Source organism: Squalius cephalus (assembly GCF_949319135.1).
Source record: "Squalius cephalus genome assembly, chromosome: 11".
Classification (NCBI taxonomy): domain Eukaryota; kingdom Metazoa; phylum Chordata; class Actinopteri; order Cypriniformes; family Leuciscidae; genus Squalius; species Squalius cephalus.
This window is the reverse complement of record NC_137132.1, coordinates 14,972,757-14,986,525: the sequence shown is the minus strand read 5'-3', so window position 1 is coordinate 14,986,525 and position 13,769 is coordinate 14,972,757. Positions and strand designations below refer to the sequence as shown.

At 39.3% G+C, this 13,769-nt stretch overlaps 2 protein-coding genes across 5 annotated transcripts in view; one reads left to right on the top strand and one right to left on the bottom strand.

Moving 5' to 3' along the window:
* The first annotated feature begins 350 nt into the window (after positions 1 to 350).
* Positions 351 to 3,169, top strand: LOC307166549 (GTPase IMAP family member 4-like). Of its 2 annotated transcripts, XR_013822651.1 has the most exons (3): positions 351 to 476; positions 829 to 2,297; positions 2,359 to 3,169. XR_013822651.1 is itself a non-coding variant. In XM_079884986.1 (2 exons), the coding sequence occupies exons 1-2, from the start codon at positions 449 to 451 to the stop codon at positions 1,398 to 1,400; spliced, it is 600 nt and encodes a 199-aa protein (XP_079741112.1). In that variant the 5' UTR covers positions 351 to 448; the 3' UTR covers positions 1,401 to 3,169. The 2 variants fall into 2 exon arrangements, 1 of the variants encoding a protein (XP_079741112.1); XM_079884986.1 differs by having other exon boundaries at positions 829 to 3,169.
* Positions 3,170 to 5,523: 2,354 nt separating this feature from the next.
* Positions 5,524 to 13,769, bottom strand: part of ulk2 (unc-51 like autophagy activating kinase 2) — a 34,302-nt gene continuing 26,056 nt past the window's right edge. The window contains exons 18-27 of one of the 3 annotated variants that reach the window (XM_079884973.1): positions 12,507 to 12,778; positions 12,224 to 12,420; positions 11,190 to 11,299; positions 10,855 to 10,989; positions 10,478 to 10,689; positions 9,178 to 9,356; positions 8,969 to 9,087; positions 8,444 to 8,601; positions 8,211 to 8,346; positions 5,524 to 6,524 (exon numbers count right to left, since the gene is read on the bottom strand). In XM_079884973.1, coding sequence (XP_079741099.1) covers positions 6,460 to 6,524; positions 8,211 to 8,346; positions 8,444 to 8,601; positions 8,969 to 9,087; positions 9,178 to 9,356; positions 10,478 to 10,689; positions 10,855 to 10,989; positions 11,190 to 11,299; positions 12,224 to 12,420; positions 12,507 to 12,778 — 1,583 coding nt within the window. In that variant the 3' untranslated portion in view covers positions 5,524 to 6,459. The remainder of the gene's footprint in view (positions 6,525 to 8,210; positions 8,347 to 8,443; positions 8,602 to 8,968; positions 9,088 to 9,177; positions 9,357 to 10,477; positions 10,690 to 10,854; positions 10,990 to 11,189; positions 11,300 to 12,223; positions 12,421 to 12,506; positions 12,779 to 13,769) is intronic. The other 2 variants (XM_079884974.1, XM_079884975.1) reach the window with 2 other exon arrangements.

Genomic DNA, 13,769 nt, shown 5'->3' with positions numbered 1-13,769 from the left:
TTGTTAAATAGAGTAAAGAAGGTCAAGACCTCTAAGGTGGTGCAAACCAAAATTACTATTTTCAGAATGGAAAAATTAGCTAGTTAATTATAGAAAAGCTTATATAACTTACCTAATAACTATCCCTCTAACGAACCTTGGATTTGTTAATAATTGCTTTAGAAAAGTGATAGGACACCAACATATAGGCTACTCTATCTTTGGAAATGTCCACATATATAGCCTTTCTAATTGTTTTATTATTAACTAAACTGACCTGACTGTCCCATGTTGAAACATGTGCGTCACACGCTAAATGACTTCCACAGAACTGAGAAGTGAACTTTGAAACTTTGTAAACAGTTCATTGTGTGTTAAATGGACTTAAGTTATTCAAGCAAACAGTTAAGCGGATATACTGTAGGCTATGCAACATAAAGATCGGATCAATTGGGTGGAGGAATGAAGAATGGCAGTGAGCTCTGTGACAACATATGGTAAGTTAGTGGACACTTCACATGTGATATGGGAACAACAGATTTGTACTCGGTGTATTAGGCTATATGACTTTTGGCAAGGTATGTGGTTAAAATGTATAGCCTTATGACAGAAACAGGCAATTGTAAACACTCAGGAAAAAAGGTATAAAAGCTGTCGCTGTGGCGGTAAAGTGAACCTTTTGAAAAGGTACCGCCACAGCGACAGCTTTTATACCTTTTTTTCTGAGAGTGAAGGTTCAGGAAAAGATGATAGTTTTTTTTTCAACTTTCAACAACATTAACCAGTTCTGCTTATCGGGATTCGGGAACATTCGTTACCTTTAATTTGACTTCTCTCTGTCTTGGTTAGTCGGTCCGGAGTGTGGTTCTGTGATGGGACTCTTGCTGCTGGGTCGAAGGCGTGCTGGTAAGAGCTCGGTGGGAGACCTCATCCTCGGACGCAGTGAGTTTGAGCACGGGAGGAAGACGACTCGGTGTGTGAGGAGATTTGGCTGGGTGGACGGCGTGAGGCTGGCCGTGGTGGACACTCCAGGCTGGAGTCTCTTCGGTTTGTCTAACGCCCAACAGGTGAAACAGGAGATCCTGCGCGGTGTGTTGTTGGCCCCTTCTGGATGTCAGTTATTTCTCCTCGTTATCCCTGTGGACTCTTTCAGCAAGAGAGACGGACGTGCGATAGAGAAATATCTGGGTGTCCTCGGGGACGCGGTGTGGTCACACGCTCTGGTGCTCTTCACGTGGGGAGACGAGTTAAGAGGAAAGAATATTGAAAAGCACATTGAAACGACGGGTGAACCTTTGCAGAAGATCTTGAGGAAGTGTGGCCACAGGTACCATGTTGTGAACAATAAATGTCCAGAAGACTATACTCAGGTCACTGAGCTGCTTAACATTTTAAAGCGCATGAGTGCCAGCACTGGTTGAACACAGAGAATCAACTTATATTTATGAAATGTAATCTCATTGTAATTCATTATTGAGCTTTTCATTATTTAATCTGTCATTTACTGTCCCCTAGCCCTATATCTGTTACGAACTGCTCTGAGACAAGAAGGTTGAGATCCAAATGCATCTTTTTATAATGGGGCAATCCAGACACACAATCCAATGTACAGGCAACAGGTCAAAACACAGGTAGACAGTCCAAACAAACAAGGCAAACAAGTAATCCAAAGGCAGGCAGAGAGTCCAAAAACCAACATACATGTAACCAGAGAAATGCTCAGAGATGCAGTAACAACATACAAGACTTCACAGGGAATGAATGAGTGTACGTGGTTTAAATAGGCTGAGACTGACAAGGTAATGAGACACAGGTTGATGCAATCAGGGATGAAGAGTCCGGGCAGTGAGTTATGGGAAATGTAGTTTGTTATAGGGAATGACAACAGTCCAGGCCCGGGGTGGGTAATCGGGAGAATCGGGAGAATTCCCGGTGGGCCGCTTCACTTTTGGGCCGGTCGAGGATTTGTTTTGTTTTTTTGTTTTTTCACATTTGTCACGTTAGTTACAGTAGGCTACACACGTTCCGCATTCTGACACCGCAGCGCGCAGCCTCTGCATGGGTTGTACCATGTGAGGGAGTTCTCCCCTCCCATAGAGTTGGTTGGGTCCATAGCCCGTCTTTTCCAAAACGTTTTCTCAGGTATACCGCGGCCGCGGCACCGCCGGCGCCTACCGATAGCTGGGCCGGCCCTAACGTAACGGTACGCGTCAGGGAGGATGGATGGGAGGAAGAGGCCAGGAGGTATGGAAGCTTGTTTCCGCCACAGAATAAAACATTTTAAAAGATAATTGCGACTTTTTATCTCACAATTGCGAGTTTACACGCAATTCTGACTTTATATCTCGCAATTCTGAGAAATAAAGTCAGAATTGCGAGTTATAAAGTCAGAATTGCGTGAAATAAAGTCGCAATTGCATGTTATAAAGTCAGAATTGCGAGATATAAAGTCAGAATTGCGAGATATAAAGTCAGAATTGCGTGAAATAAAGTCGCAATTGCGTGTTATAAAGTCAGAATTGCAAGATATAAAGTCAGAATTATGTGAAATAAAGTCGCAATTGCTTCTTATAAAGTCTAAGTGAATTATTATTTAATCTTTACATTATTTGTTGAACCACGGTATTAACACAAACTACACAATAGTAAGAGCTGAACTGTTGCTTAATTTATCCAATTTGGAAAAAGTGCTAATTTGGAATTCCACCATGGAAAAAGTGGGCCGGTCTTGGGCCTGAAACTCCCGGGCTGAAAAGTGGCCCCACTCCGGCCCTGCAACAGTCTGATGTGGAGTGCCCTCTGGTGGCTCTCAAGGGCACTCCAGCTGGTGACCGTTACAATATGATACAAACGGGCAACTAAAAAGATGTTAACACCTAGCGAAATGTAACATTTTGTTAAATAGTGCACTTTTGTATCTTGTGCGGTCAGTACTAATTTAACTTATGATTAAATTATTCCAAAAATAAAAATGTCCAACAACAGAGAAAATACATCAGCATGTGATCTTTGCATGTCTCACCTCATGTGGCGACCCGATCCATGTCAAATCCTTATCTCATATGAGTGTAGATAAATGTAATCATAAGTTTGTTCGTGTGTCGGTCCATTCTAAGGTGTGTCAGTGTGTCAATTCTAAGTATACTTGGCTTAACTCTTTTGATTGAGGAGCCTATTAAATACTTTGTTTAACACATAGTTTTACGTACTGTCTTATAAACTTAGCCTACATCGTTTGAAAATATTGATTCATAAAGAAAGCAGATATGCTCCTAATTCTGAGTATCTGCATTTTTGTGTAGGCTAGTTCACTGGTAGTGTCCATTATTACTTCACCTCTACTTAAAATACAGTTAAATGTAGCCTATATTTCAAGTATAAAAATGAATACCTAAATAGAAACATAGTAGTATACTTAAAGTGCAAAAATAATATATAAATAGTAATCTATAGGCTTTGTTAAGTTCACTTAAAGACTTAAAACAAAATATACTTGTCGTATAAATCTACTAAACCAGTAGTTTACCGAGTTTACTTACATAAACTAAAAAAATTTGCTACAAGTATTTGACTAGTAAACTATCAATATACCTATAAGTTCACTTGTATAGTTGCAGTACAAATGAAAAACGTAGTTGTAAACTAGGTGTATACCTACTCAGTTTACTACTGTTACACTTAAAGTATATTTTTATACATTAAAAAGTGGGCAAATTTAATCCCACAGTATTGAAACAATACACTTACAAGTATACTACTAGCACAAGGATATTAGAATACTTACTACATACAGGATACTGACGTATAGCCTACTGAATAAATGTAACTTATAGTTATTTTTGTAAGGGTGGGGAATTAGGGAGGTAATAATCTGAAAGGGGTCAGAATTTGGCACAAAAAAGCAGCACTCCAAATAGGATTTATAACTGTAAATTGTGTGAACGAAGATACCTCAATGTGTAGGCCAAAGCAAATTTAGCCAAGCATTAAAGTTTCACCTTACCATCAATAATATTTCTGAGGTAGTGAAAAATTCGGGACAGTCCCGAAATCTAAGCTGTTGTCCCGAATCCCGAATCCAGTGAATGTGCAGGCAGCCAGTCGTAAAGGAGTGATTGATTGATTGCAAAAAAATACTTTTTTGTCGGGTTACACAAAGCAAATCATCTACACAATTATTTAGTTTTCTTATTTAATGACCGACAATTTAGTTGGAATAATTTTGGCATGAGGCTTTAGCCTGAAAGGTCTGATTTACGCAGTTACAACATTCATTGTTTTTTTGTTTTTTTTCACAATGACATTTGAGTTCATAATTTTAATGTTGTTGTTTTTTGTGGCAGACTAAAGACTAATGACAGACTGTTGATCTTTGAATAAAAATATGTTTGTTTCAGATTTGAAATGCATTCTTTTATTATTGGCCATGTAGTCTAATATCATAGTAGGCCTACCATGTTTGAAAGTGATTCCAACAATGTCGTTTCTCTGTGCAGTTATTGTTATAGCTTTAGTTTGGTGTGAAAGCTGCTATTCTTTAATACTGAGAACGATTTTTAGAACTATATCATTATCGTCTCTTCTTCACCCTGTAAAACCATATCTGTTTTCTGCTACTGCTGTCACCTGTGCTGCACTTTCATTATTTCCTTTGTAGCAAATACAGCAGTATACCTCTGCAAAGCACATAATCGGAGACTCCGGTAACAGGATACAATTGATCTGTTTAATAAAAGCTGTATTTCTACAGTTTCAGACAACATAGATGCCCTTGGTAAAACACACATTGATTAAAACATTTTGTCACTGAAAGTCAAGGGATCATGAACCTTCAGGCTGCATCGACCGTGATCATGTGGTGTTGGGCTGTGATAGGCTGGTTTATTCGGAAAGGGAAATTTGCAAATGGAAGGGCAAGTACATTCTAATGTTCCACAGGTACATGTGCTCTGTACTAGTCTTCTCTAATGGATCACCTGTACACAATTCTGCTCACACCTGGATAAGGAAGTCCTACAACTACAGATATGCATGGATTTTGTATAACAAAGTGGCAGAAAGGACATCAGCCTTCTCTTTCTGTACAGTAAAAGGCTTTGTAGGCTCACAGCGGGCCGTTATTAAAAATAAAAACAGGCAGAGTGCAGGAAAGAGGGAGCGAGGTGTTCAAAACACGTACAAGGGAAAGTAGACTACCCGAAGTCATGCTTTCAGTTCTTCAGTATCCTGAAACTGGCCACTGCGTCTGGGAAGAGCAGTTACACAAACACTGTCCTGAGCACAGTGGATGAATGGGGAAAAGCAGAGCCTGGCAGTGGGCCGCGCTCTCTCCCATTTACCTGCAACATCCACGTCCCGCACAGTCAATGTATTGTCGTACACGAGATATTCAGGGGCGTTAGTCAAGAGCTGCCATGCAAAGTGAGGTCTCGAAGAACCTGTGGAAGTTGTCCTATTACCTCTACAACAAAATAAAAAACCTAAAAACAAGGAAATCTTGTGCTCTTCGTTTGAGAGGCAGGGATGGCGGCGGCAGCATCTACCTTCTTCAATCAAGCTGTGCTCGCTCGCATTCACTCCGAAATAAAAACACACATGTAGAATGTACAAGTATTTACAGCTCACGCACGTCAGTTAAAAAAAGCTACAGTATTAATATGAACATAAAAACGTTTCAGTACGGCTGAATCAAAAGGTAAGTAACGACTCAAGTATTTTGACCATTATGTCTTGATTCACCACGAGGCTGTTATGAGACGCCAATGTCCGACCTGCTGCTCACGGGCCTTCCAGACACTCATTTTCAGAGGATTATAGATATGGAAATGAGAAGGACCTGGAGCCACACGCCGATCTTGGAGACGGATGGAAGGATCAAGCGTCCACAAGCGTCTTCCACATCTGCCTCAATAAAGTGCATTTGCTTCAAAACTGATTTTGTAAATACTACAGATTCCTCTTAAGTTTAACCACGTGACTGTGTATGTGTGGTACCAGTAATTACAGTCCAACATTGGGCTGCACATCCGCCCCATGTCGTCTTTCAACACTATCATCAATAACACTAAAACCAATAAATAATCAGAGCAATAGAGTGCAGTATAAAACAATAAGATGAACTGATTTGCATTGACGTTCATTGTTGGGCCTTTGAAGATTCCCAGTCCAAAATCCTTTCAGTTTATGTAAAAAAGAGGAAATGATGTCGTAAAAACAGAAGATGAATCTGAATGCGGGTCCAGAGGCTTTTTTTCGTACTATAAAGTCTCTGTTTAATTTTCATCTTTGGTAGTGAACTTGTGCACATCCTTCTCGAAATGTCATCTGCAAAAAAAAAAAACGTAATACTTGGTCTGTTGCTTGTGATTGAAAAGAATCAAAAGGAACCGAAAGTGCTTTGACTGCTACAAAACAAAAACAAGGGATTTGTTTAGTCTTCTTTGTAGTTCGAGAAGATGATGGTCCCTGGAGTGAAAGTCTTTATTCGTACAGGGTAACGGTGCAGTAACACAAAGCTGAGATCCTCCGGTCCACACTCGCCTTGTCTGTGCAAAGGAAACACAAAGAGAAAAGATGTAAAAGTGGTAACACATGAACGAGATGTTTTAACAATCCTGGATCGAAATGATTCCAGCAGTGTTGTTTTAGTATTATTTATATACTATTACGACTCGGTGTGCGTTTAATATGAATCTTTTTTAATAATATCAGTTTGCATTTGAATTTTAGTGTAAATTTTAGATCTTTTGTCATTTTATTCATTTTTGTTGACTATATCTATTTAGCTTTTAGTACTTTAACTTCGACTTAGTTTAAGTAGCTGCCAAGGTAACATTTTGTTTAATTTTTCATCTAATATTGAGTTAACAACAATGGGTTACTGCGACATTCGTGACGTTCGTCTGTTACAGGACAACTTAGTTTGAATAAAATTAATATTTGTGTAGTGTTCAATGTTGTTATCAATATAGATACGCGGATGGGGGTATTAGTTCATCCGCAACCGCATCACATGACTCATCATCCGCACCAACGTTTTTTGACCAGATTTCAAAGCCGCACCCGCCCGCCATCCGCTGATTGTTTTGTGGTCTATGGACGATGCAATGCTCTGCTGATGCGAGCCGCAAGAAAGCCTTTGTCTGTTCTAGAAAAGAAGCAGCAAAGATATTTAATGCTAATGTATGAGGCATAGGCCTACACTGAGTTTCATTCATTTACGATGAGATGCGCTCTAGTTCAACTTCACAATGCAATGCAAGTGAACATCGGAGCCTCCTATATTTGCTTTTTATTTATTAAATACAAGCAATTGGTTGATGAAACATTTATTAAAATTAAGATACAATTTGTACAAAACGAAATTCGCTTTAAAGAAATGCTTTCTACAAAGCAAAACTTAATGAAGTGGTAAAAACCATGTCTCCCGATTGCAAATGTTCATTGCTAATGTTTATTATTGCAAATGTTTTTCATTTGTTTAATAAATCTCATAAAGATGGCACATCACTATATCATAGCTTTTATTTCTATCTCAAATGATTGGCGGTCACTTGGCAAAGAATCAAATACAGTTGGAAACGACGTAGATCATTAATAACACAGACTGTTAACAATTGTTTTTAATTAGTATTTAAACATTCTCTATGTTAAAAAATGTTTTACCGTCGGTCTCACGGTTATATGCTAACCGTCACACCCCTAGGTACTGCACACAAACAAAGTCTTACAGAAAGCAAATTTTTTGAGATATCAAGCTCAAATATGGAGCACAACTTGTTTAGATGTATGGCTTTGATTTTCTCACAAACTAAATCATGTTTTGTAAAATATATATTTCATATAACATTTAAAAAAAATTGCATTTTTCATAATAATAAACTTAAACTTCTATACCTTCATTTTAGTTTCACTTTTAAAATAAAAATCTGCCAAGTGTCTTTTTTAAAAAGAGACCAAATTTAAGTCTGAGCTCCAAAGCTTTCAGGAATTAGGTCAGTTTCATTTTCAGGTCTATGCTCAAAATGTGGTTAACAGGTGATAAATGGATCATAACTATTCCATAAATATTATTTAGTACCATGAATTCCCCTAAAAATACAAAGTATGAAATAAAAAAACATTATTGAACTAAAATATAGTACAATCATTTCATTGAAATAAAAAAAGTCATTTTTGACTGTCACGTGAGCAGCACCAGAGGATTAAAACTGATTTTTAAATTCACTCACATTTGATGACGTTCTCAACATCAGCTGGGTCCTGGAGGATCTTGGACAGGCCTTCCAGCAGCATGGATGCCTTGTTGTAGCGATATGCGATGTCCTCTGTCTGCTGAAACATCTCGTCTAGTGCGGCCGACTGCACCTGTAACGCACATACACAAACATGACACCAATGTTAGCCACTCGTAAAATCACGCAACAAAGCTCAAAGTTAGGCTGCCATGACCGTCCTCACTCACCAACTCTACAGCATGGTTATAAATGAGCTTCTCAGCTGTAACGCTGTTGATCTCGTCCACAAATCGCTGCTTGTCAGAGAAGAAGTGGTTGAGTTTGTCCGTGAGGCGGCGGCACAGGGAAATGCAGCTCTTGTAGCGCTCGTTCAGACTCTTGACCACTGAAGTTCAGAGAGAAAGTACGTTATTCGCTACATCAGTGATTCTCAACCTTTTTGACTCCCAACATTTGAAGGTTGCTGTTTTATTAACATCATAAAAATATCTTATTTGAAATCATTTATTAAAATCATTTTAACTAAATATCATACATTTTACTAAATAGTTTTTACTATTTTCATATTTACTATTGTTTTAAAATCCATTAGTCCACCAGGCCCATATTTTTTCTTGATAATGAGAGCCCTGCACACCCAAGTCCTAATAATAATTTTAGGGCTCAGGGGAAGTGGTTGACTCTGTAACAATTCAACCTCACGTATACATACACACTTTTTGTCATCCGAGTCATGAAATGCATCAGCTCACCTTGTTTGACGGCCGAGGAAGGATTGAGCTTGGCAGACTTGATCTGAGCTTTGGCCAGGTGCAGCGAGGAGGCCAGCAGCTGTGCGGCTTTCATATACAACACCAGCTGCTCCACCTGCCTGTGTGAGATGATGACCAAAACATTATATACTGTACGTTATGAGGTCTCATTGTTAAAGGTCCCGTGTGTTCGTGCGCACTGTTCTTACCCCCACTCCTTACTGAGCTGACTGATCTGGTCCACCACCACGCTGTCCTGAGGAGGATAGAGAGAGGCGGCGGACGCACCCAGATCAGGTCCTCCGGCCCGTAGAGAAGCGATCTCCAGCACACAATCCGTAAAGGACAGCATCATCCGCAGGTGCATCAGGGTGTCTGTGTGCTCACGCTGCCGAAAACACACATAAACCTGTTAGTGTTTCCCAAGAAAAGCTTTATCCAGTACAGACTGTTCTATGTGTGTAACAGGATGAATTGATGTGCTTTAACTGAAATTCTGAGCTATATGACCAGTATACAGGATTGAGCAACTAGATCACCAGTGTTATTTAATTTTAGTATTATTTATATACTATTATAGTATTTATTTAAAAAAAAAAAGTTTTTATTTTATTTTTATTATTTTTGCAACGTGCCTTTTTTACTTATTTCTATTTAGCTTTTATTTCAGTTTTAGTTTAGTGATTTTAGCACTTGAACTTAACCATAATTTATTGCAAACTTGTTTTTCCATCAAATATTCATATTTTATTTTATTTCAGCTTTGTTTCAATAGTTTTAGTTAACAATAAATACACTCAGTACACTAAATACATTGAGTAATGGTCTGAGTAACCTAGTCACAGGACTTTAGTTGGCCAATATTAGAATTTTTTATTTATTTATTTATTTATGTATTGGTATTGGCCAAATATTGAATATACAATTCACTCCATTGACAGCTGCGCAACTACCACTTTGACGCAGAAGCTCAAACGTGCTGAACGTGGGTTTAGAACAACATGAGGGGGGGTAACTCATGAGAATTTTCATTTTTGGGGGAACTATCCCTTTAAATGTAATATTTAGCTAATCTCAAAATTAATATCCATTTTTCATAATCTGCATTACAATGTTGTGATGCCTAAATTCAATTGTAGCTTTTAAAAAGACCAATTTGAGTTTAGCATTTTATTAAATAATGTGGAATTATAATATTTGGTCTTGGTCCATTCCCAGTCCCACTCCCCTCTCTCTGCCCCTATCACTAATGTTCTCTCAAAATAAAGGGAAAAAAGCCCAGAACATACTTTTAATATATGACATTTATCAGTTATTGGTCATTACATGAAAACAATTATTGGATTATCTGTATCAGCCCGAATTTTAATATCTGCATCTGAGACTGTTGATATTATACGGCATATTGTGAGTCAATGTCTTAAAATGAACACAGACTAAATTACGTACCGGTAATTAGAAAAGTAAAATCAGTGGTGCGAGCCCTACTCTACACGTCAGCGCTCTCACCTCCATCAGCGTCTCCTCCGGCAGTTCTGGCGCTTCAAAGGTGATGAATCCATCCAAGCTGGGGGGGGAGGTGCCGTAAGGGACGTAGCGCAGGCTGCTGGGAGCCGCGTCCACTCCTGGCGACGAGCTTCCGATGGTCATGCCTGGGGGAGAACCCATGTACACCTTACCACTGGTGGAGCACAGCGAGCCAGCAGAGCTGTTGGAACCTACTGCGGACACATAGACACAGAAATCAGCCTTAGTGACTACTTGAGTTAGGAATCTATTAGCTTTAGGTTAATCTTTGAAAACAGTGGCAGTGTCACGGCATTAAATGTGGTGTGGCAGCTGAAGCAGTGGTGTATGGGGCGGGTTTACGAGGCCAAGCCCCTCACCTGAGGTGGTGCGCGGGCGGGAGGCGAGATGGCTGCAGGTGGGAGGGGTGCTGCTGTTTGGGGGCGAGCCCACTGTGAACACAACGTTGCGGGGACTCGCCCCGCCCGCTGCCAAACCGCAAATCCCTGCCGGGGCTGGGAAGGGATGCACACACAGGGGTCACTCACAGACTAACACATACAAACACTGGCAGCCAATCACAGCACTTCATGCAAGCCAGAAGCTTTCAGGAGAAGCTCAAATGATGTCAATGGGGTTGCATTTAGCAGAAATAATATTGGCATGAAAAACTGGACTTATAAAAAACTATAACAAAATGAGAAAAGGGGGCCACCTGTGTCCATGGGCCTCTCTGTGTTCAGGCTGTCTGTGCTGCCCTTGTACGGCTGTCCTCCCAAAGTGATCCGTACCGGCTGCTCAGAAAGTCTGCCAGCACTTACAGACCTGAGGAAACAAACAAGTTCAGCTTGATTTTATACGCATATGGAATTTATAATACAGGAGTCAATGACATGACACTTATTTCTTGTCCAAATAGATTCATTTATTCAAATACATAAAAAATGCAAATGATGACATCAATACAATCTTTCTTTGAATGTTTATTCATTTTTCTTTCTTTTTTTTTTGAGTTTTTTGAGTTTTATGATATTTGTGTGGGACATAAAGTCATAAATGTCCTGATATATAATAATGTTATAATAAGCCTGAAACGAAAATATTAATTAATATGCATGTTTCTTTAAAAAATGAATAAATAAGCAGTTGTTCTGGTGAAATTTTCTAAAATCTAAAGTAAAAAAATTAAATATCAGATCATTTTTGTGACAATGCAAGGGTAGTTCAAGTTATAAAATGTTAAGTGCAACACCCCAAAAGATTACATTTATGAATTCATAATTCATCATATAATACTTTTATACACAGATGTTTAAAATATAGGGTCAGTAAGATTTTTTAATGTTTTTGAGAGAAGGCTCTTATACTCACCAAGCCAGCAATTATTTGATTAAAATAACTGTTTTCTGTTTCAATATATTCAATATATTTTTTATGTATTTTATTTCTGTGATGGCAAATCATTTTAGCATCATTACTCCAGTCTTCATGATCACATAATCATTATAATACGCTGATTTGCAGCTCAAAAAACTTTTTTGTGGAAACGGCTACATTTTTTTCAGAATTATTCGATAATTAGAAAGTTGAAAATATGCTTGCTGAATAAGAGTATTAATTTCTATAAAAATAATAATAATGTAACTGACCACAAACTTTTGAACAGTAGTGTATATTATTATATTAATATATAATATTATTATGCATTATGCATCAAATGCTGTAAAATATATCAAAACCTTTGCCGACCTGCCAAAGGAAGTCTTGCTGGCCTCTGGAGCAGGCTGTTGGCTGCTGGGATACGCCGAGCAGTGATGTGCACAGAGGTCACGTCCATCCATCAGCATCCTGATTGGGGTGGGGCTGTCGGCTATACCCTGCTGCGAGGCCAGGGCCAGGAGGTTGCACGAGGCTTGAGTTTTAGGGATTTTGAATGGAGCGCTCACCTAAATGAGAACAAACGAGATTAGTAATGTCAAAAGCTCTTGATCTAGGCCAAAAAGACGTTTAGCCGACAACTCCTGCAGCTTACCTTAGTGGGCGAGCCGATGATGGTGGGCAGCGGCGACTTTGTTAGCCAGTCAGAGGTGCGAGGGGAGGAGCCAAGGAGCTTGGTTGGGGAGGTGCCTAGGTTGCCGGGACGCCCGAGCTGAGGGGAGTGGCTGGTGGGGTAGGCGGATGAGGAGGGGTGCACTGGATCAGACATCTGCTTGTGTAGCTTCTGCTTGTTCTGGTAGATGTCAGTCAGCGTGGGCGCACTCTGAAGACGAGTGCCCAGTAACTGAGAGGATGGCACAGGGGAACCTAAAACATAAAAAGTGTCCAAGTTGCAATGAATGAAATTAACAACAGATCTTTTCTTCCACATAGTGACATACATACGAGTGTAACGGACCATTGAAAAAGAAATAAATGTAGGGCGGGGTTATTTCCATCAGCTATTGATTGGATTTTGAGATGTGGTCATTGCACTCAAAATTGAAGGCAGATGAACCTTTAGAGAAAGGGGCGGGGTTTAAGCAGACTAAATGATTGGAAAAGATCTGTATACATCACCAGAGAGAAGTCTGTTGCATTCACCAGAAGGTCCAGTTTTTAGGTTTCTCTTTAACGTATAAGGTATTTGTAATTGCACATTTAGGTGCTGAGTAATATTAATTAACAAAATGTACTTAAGGTTAGGGTTTGATTTAGGTTAGTTGCATGCGATTATGCATTATTTACTGCTGTTATTATTATAGTAACTACATGCAACATGTAACAAGGACACTGTAAAACGTTACCCATTTTTAAAAATGAAAAATACACATGGATGAATTTAGCTTACAATGAGATCTATAACATTCATTTCTGAAATAGATAGGGTGAATTTTCATTAGAACATTTTGCTGCTCTTGCTCATCAGATGCTACATGATTCAACCACTAGGTGCCACTGCAGTTTATATATTTAAGATGTGCACCATAAGACTTCAGTGAACTGAAAGAAGGTCAGTGAGTTTGTCTGCTGTTTAGACATGATCAATGAGTTCACAGTTTTGAAGGTCTATAGGTTTGAGGAGGTTTCACACAAAAGCTCACGTGTCGCACAGTTTGTTACAACAACATGCATTGTTCCTGATTGCTTGTTGAGTTCTCAGTCATAACGAGCAGCTGTCTCCATGGAGATTAGAAAAACGCAGGCATGCTGTGACCCACCGGGAGAAAGCCACTGTGGCTACTGCTTGTGGGACTGTTAATGGTGCCAATTTGAAGAGGAAACAGCAGTGCTGTGAGTTCTTTGGTGTCCATTTTTG

Bases quoted from the DNA above. Each gene is read 5' to 3' on its own strand.
- LOC307166549 (XM_079884986.1), top strand. From the start codon at position 449: ATGGCAGTGAGCTCTGTGACAACATATG. The intron at 477-828 runs GTAAGTTAGTGG...TGTCTTGGTTAG, and splicing joins GAGCTCTGTGACAACATATG to TCGGTCCGGAGTGTGGTTCT.